The 6,000-nt window shown below is 38.4% G+C and overlaps 2 protein-coding genes across 17 annotated transcripts in view; one reads left to right on the top strand and one right to left on the bottom strand.

Moving 5' to 3' along the window:
• LOC113454770 (complement factor H-like) overlaps positions 1-5,646 on the bottom strand; it is an 84,770-nt gene extending 79,124 nt beyond the window's left edge. For 2 of the 5 annotated variants that reach the window (XM_087930335.1, XM_087930336.1), the window contains exons 1-4: positions 5,369-5,566; positions 3,936-4,118; positions 2,878-3,057; positions 786-950 (exon numbers count right to left, since the gene is read on the bottom strand). In XM_087930335.1, coding sequence (XP_087786461.1) covers positions 786-950; positions 2,878-3,057; positions 3,936-4,118; positions 5,369-5,471 — 631 coding nt within the window. In that variant the 5' untranslated portion in view covers positions 5,472-5,566. Of the gene's footprint in view, positions 1-785; positions 951-2,877; positions 3,058-3,935; positions 4,119-5,368 lie in introns of all 5 variants that reach the window. The other 3 variants (XM_087930334.1, XM_087930339.1, XM_087930337.1) reach the window with 3 other exon arrangements.
• LOC113436187 (complement factor H-related protein 5-like) overlaps positions 1-6,000 on the top strand; it is a 256,629-nt gene that overhangs the window by 156,807 nt on the left and 93,822 nt on the right. The gene's annotated exons all lie outside the window — the stretch shown is intronic.

Consider the following 6,000-nt stretch of genomic DNA (forward strand, 5'->3'; position numbering starts at 1 on the left):
TTATAGGGTTTTTTTACATTTATTGTAAATTAACTGACTTGGAAAGATTTATGGAAGGACAGAATATACTGTATATATTATTTTCCAACAATATATGTATAAATAAATAGAAAAAAGTGAATAATTTTTCTTGAATGAAGATATGTTGGAATTAACTAGGAGCGATGTAATGATCTGATGGTCCTCTTAAGCAGCAGAAATTCTGAAACTTCTTCCAGTGAATTTTTTTTTACTGTGCCAACAAACCTGTATGGATGTCTCCATGCAAGTACCAAAAGTCAAAGTTGAATTCTGTACTAAATTTGCATGCTTTTGTTCTGTGTAAATTCTCTCAGGTTGCCTAAGACACAAAAGACTCAAAGCAAAGAACTTTTGTGATGTGAGAAATGAAATTTTATCATTGAATTTGCCTAATGAGGAAAAATGGGCAACTGAGGTGGAGTGGCTGCTGTAAAGGAAACAAAATGGCTGCTAAGGAAGAAATTGATTTTAAAACTAATGTGTATTTCCTCTTATCCTTGGATTGTTGAGGATTTTTTTCTACATTGCAAAATGAACTTTTATTTTGAAATGGATACATTCACTGTCTCACTGCAGCATCAGATTAGGCAAAGCATGCAGAGCTCATGGGATTATAAAGAAACTTTTCGGAAGAAACTATGTGCCATCAAAAGATGTTATGTAGGAAGACTGTCCTCAGGTGTGTCCCACTTTTATTTTTTAGAGATGATTAATGGCATTCTATTGAAGAAACTATAAACTTGTACATAGCATGCAAACGATACCTTTACACCGTGGCACAGGAAACCATAATCCATTAACACATTTTGTTTGATGCAGATTGGAACCACAGCGATAGTTTGCAAACTGGTCAGTCTTAAACGGCTCTGTAGTCCGAACAGTTGGTTGAAAGTCTGCATACCATGGACGTGTACAACTTTGTGGGTTAACTAACAATTCAAATATTGTTACATAAGTATTTATATAATACATCCATTATTCTTTTCTTTATTTATATACTCCATTCTTCTTCTTCTAGATCAGGGCTCTGCAATCTTAAACACTCAAAGAGCTATTGGAACCAGTTTCCCTCAGGGAAAAAAAAAAAAAAACGCAGGGAGCCACAAAATCTGGGTGGGCATGACCAACTTGATGTCACTCATTCTCACCCAGTCACATGACCACCTAGCCAAGCCTACTCAGTCACAAAACCCTTCTCTCTAGTTCCCTCTATGTCTATCTCTCCCCACTCTCTGTATCTCTCTGCCCCTCTCCTTCTCTGTCTCTCTCCCACTCTTTCTCTGTATCTCTCCCTCTCTTCCGCTTTCTCTCTCCCCCCTCTCTCTGTATCATTCTCCCCTCCTCTCTGTATCTCTGTCTCTCTCTCTGTCCCTCTCCCTATTTTCCCCTCATTCCCCTTTTCTATCTCTCTCCGCCTTCCCTGTATTTCTCTCTGTATGTCTCTCTCCCCTCCCTATCTTCCCCTCTCTCCCCACTCTCTCTGTGTATCACTCTGTGTGTGTCTATGTCTCTCTGCCCCCCTCTCTCTGTGTGTGTGTGTATGTCGGAAGACCATGGCTGGGCCAAGCCAGCAAGCTCTCTTTCAGGCTGTTGGCTATTCCTTTTCTTTCTTTATTTTGGAAATTCAGGCTGGCTGAGAAATGATCGCCAGTTGCAGCAGAGGCTTCCCTTCGAGCAACCCTCCTCCTCCTCCCGCTCCTTCTCCTCTCAAAACCTCCTGGCCAGCTGTGGTGGGGCCGGGAGGATGCATATGCTTGGGGAGACCCTGTTATCTATTCTGATTGACAGATGATAGACATCTCTTTCTACTCTGCTATACAGGACATTAGATTTGATGTGCTCCTCGAATTAAACATAGATAAGGCAGAGAGTTGCCTTTAATGAGGTGGGTGGCATACAGGTTGGATTGTTAAACAAACAAACCAATAAATCAATAAACCTGGATAATCATATCCCTTTCCTTTCTGTTCCCACTCACAATTTCAAGGCTACCAGTTATAGATCTCCCCTACTGTGAGGAACACAGGAATCTTAATCTATGGTAGACTGTCTTGAAAACTGTTCACTAAAAAAAGTGAAAAATATAGGTTGACTCCTCTTTTCTGTGACAATCCCTCAAATATTGGGACACTCCTGTCATGCCAATCCTAGTCCTCTTTGTTAGATTAGACATGGCCAGCTCCTGCATCCGTTCATCATATGTTTTAACCATCAGCCCCCTAATCATTTTTGCTACTCTTTTCTACATCATTTTTAGAGTCTCAACATCTTTTTTTTATCATGGTAACAAAACTGGATGCAGTATTCCAAATGTGGTCTTACCAAAGCAGTATAGAGCAGTAGTAATACTTCATGTGACCTTGATGATATTCCTCTGTTGATATAGCCTAGAACTTCATTGGCTTTTTTGGCAGCTGCAGCTCACTGCTGGCTCATATTTAAGTGGATGTCCACTGAGACTCCTAGATCCCTCTTAAAGTTACTGCTGTTGAGCTACATGCCACCTATTCTATACCTACTCATTTGATTTTTTTTGTCTAAGGGTAAAGACATAATCCCACCAGGATTATATTTGGCATTGAATCATTTTCAAAAACACTAAAATCTTTCTTTTTCATAAACCCTGTGAAAATCCCCTTTAAATCAGGATCAGACAGGAAAAATAAGGTGCCTATGAACCATCCTGGCATAAACCAATTCAATCTAACCTATACCTCCTATACCTCAGTAACCTATACCTCCTATACCTCAGTATTCCACTGAGTCATATTTCGGAGCAATCATGTCAATAATAAATACTGATATATTCCAAGACAGGCCTAAAATTCATTTCTGAAGGTTCAGCCTCTAGCTTACCAACACATGATGGTATTTCCCACTGCCCATGAAGACACTTGGCTGGGTTGGTCCCAATAATGATAGATTGTTGTTGGCATCTGTATTCCATGGTGTCACCATGCCTGTATATGGATGACTCAGCATTCATAAAAAATCCATTTTTAATTGTTGGAGGTGGTCCACAAGTTCTTACTTCCTCTGTTGAAAGCAACCGAAAAAGGAATTATTACATAAAGGTATTAATAGTTTAGCTTCTTCAAACAATTTGCCCCTCTGTTTCATATACCCATTGTAACTCCATTATCAATCAATCAATCAATAAAAATAAAATACTGTTTTCATTTTTTCAAGTTCTGTTAAAGGCCTTTAATATCTCTGACAGAAAGTTCTGGTCAAATGAAGGAGGCAAATACCTAGGAACATCCACATTCCAGCTAACTCTCAATTTGTTCTGATTACCTGACTTAAATATTTTAATTTCTAAGTATTTGAATTACTTGCTGCAGTTTTTTTGTCAAGTTAGTATTTAATTTGCAATATTGCAAAATTTGCAAGTCTCAAAACCTGTAATGGTATTTTTAACATGAATTGGTGAACCATTTACAGAAGCTACATTAAGCTCACATTAATTTTATTTCCAATACTTTGTTCCAAATTTTCCGAATATGTTATCTCTAGCAATGTCTTATTCTACCATTTGTTCTGATGGAGCCATGGAAATGCTACAAAGAGAAGGACAGTTCTCAATTTTTACTTCCTGTTGCAAGCAACAAAGACTCAGGTATTAGCACTAAGCACAGGAATATATTCATGACTCATGAGATTATTAGGATAAATCAGAATACATTGATTTCTCTACAACTTTATTACTTAAACACTGCAAAGTAATCTCACTCCTTCCACTCTCTACTAATAACGTATTGGACTCTGTTATGAAGGAAGATTCCAGTTTACACACCATGCAACAACCCCCTCCCCTCCACCAGATAAGTGCAAGAAACTACCATGTTACATTTACAAGTCTGTCTGCTCATATTTCTTTTTGTGAACACATTTTTCAGGCAGCTGCTGCTTACCTATGCATGAGGGTAAGGGTGCCCATTCACCATCCACACACTCTATGATTTTTGATCCATATAGTGCAAATGAGATCTCACAATGAACTTCCAATAGATCACCATGCTGAAATACTGCTTTAGGTTCACCAGTAACTCTGCCATGTGAAATGATGGGTAATGCCAGACAAGATTTAACATTTTCTAGAAAAAAGAAAATATCACTTTTATTTTGAATGTTTACTCAAATCCCAAGCTGATATGCTTGGATATTATTATTTTTATATCTATTGCAACTATTACAACAGCCTCAGGAACCAAAGCAGTGAAAGAGTAGTAGATAATGTTTGTTTAAAATGTCAATATAGATCTGGTGTCCAAAAGTATATATTAGAAATAACTTTAAAAACATAAATAAGTAGATTTTTGTGTCTGCTGTTGTTATCCGTTACTCATTTCCTCCTTTACTCTCAGAAAGATGCATAAAGCCTTTTCTTAAGCTCATCACAGACTGAGAAAAGGAGGACAGGTGGGAAAAACTCCCTCCCCATTTTCCTGCCAAGCATTTAGCGTTGGAGTCCTGGGAATTGCATGATCACTGAATTGGTTGTTACACTGGCAGCATCCCACCATTGCCTCTTTTTCTCAGTCTGTGCTGAGCTTAAGAAAAGGAGGACCACTTTCCTGCCGATCACCGAAAAGGCTCCCCCTCAAGCCTTCAGCATATCCCAGGATTGCAACACTGAAGGCTTGGCAGGAAAATGCTATTTAGACAAGACATGCAGGTTCAGATCATCTGTTTTGCGGAGGATGTTCAGGTACTGAAAGCAGTGCGGATCAGCTGTTTAGTGAAGCCATGGAGGCACTAAGAAGGAGGGGCAGCTCTCTGCCCCCAACTTTCCCAGTTGGGGAAAAATAGGGAAAAATATAAGACCTCTCAGAAACTAAGACCTGGTGCCTTTTCTGCCGGTCCAAAAAATATAAGACCCTGTCTTATTTTTGGGGAAACACAGTAGGTGGTTGGTTTAATATTACAATAGATTTGTAATTCTGCTAACTGACTTCTTTTTGTGCTTGGTTATGTTAAAAGTACACTCAAAAGTCCTATTAATATAAATGTCAGGTTTCCAAGTGATGAAATCCATTTAGAAAGGAAAGAGCAAAAAGAAATAATCCTGTTGCCTCAAAAATATATAAAAAACCTGAAAAACAATATTACTATTCATATAAACATTTTCTATTCACAATTTAAGAATACAGTTCTGCTGTATGTTGCATATATATAAATGAAGTTGTGAGAGTCCCATTCAATGCATCCTGCTAAAAGAAATCTGTTTACTGGCCACTGATTAGCTTTCCTCTAGAAAACAGAACATACTTTTAGAAAAATCTGCTCCTAGTTTCCCTGTTCCCGCCTCAAATACAGTAATAATTCTTAAATTGCCTATTTTTACCTTTACATATTGGAGGCTGTGGAGACCATCCAAAGTGATAACATTGTGCAGATTCAGAACCAACTCTTGTGAATCCTTTCTTGCAGTTAAAACGTACCACCATATTATGCTGAAATATGTCCTCTCTTGGATTAATTGTGCCATTTTCCAAAAATGGAGCCTTACATACTATGGCTATACAAATGTTGAATAAAATAGAATAAGGTTATTTCAGAATGAAACTACTTGCCAGAAAGTTTGAGACACTTATGTTTATATATAAAATAAACATGATTTTATATTTCTTAAGTGCAATATGAGTTCTACTACTCCATGTTTCCCTGAAAATAAGACCCTGTCTTATATTTTTTTTTCCACCAAAAAAGTCACCAGATTTTATTTTCAGGGGCTGTTGTCCACTGACTCACCTCACTTGCATGGGTCATCCTCAGCCTCCTTTTCACTGTCAGGAGCCTTCAGGAACTTCTTCTGTGGCTGATGAGGCTTTCCTGAAGGCCTCTGCAGTTGATAACAGAGCTCTGGATCAATTGGGAGCTCTGTTATTGGCTGTAGAAGCCTTCAGGAAAACCTTGCTGGCCTTGCCAACTGCAGAAGAAATGGGCTGGCAAGGCAGGTGTTGGGGTGTGTGAGGC

Source organism: Pseudonaja textilis, chromosome 3 (assembly GCF_049901715.1).
Source record: "Pseudonaja textilis isolate UNSWEBS1 chromosome 3, rPseTex1.2, whole genome shotgun sequence".
NCBI classification, from domain to species: Eukaryota; Metazoa; Chordata; class Lepidosauria; order Squamata; family Elapidae; genus Pseudonaja; species Pseudonaja textilis.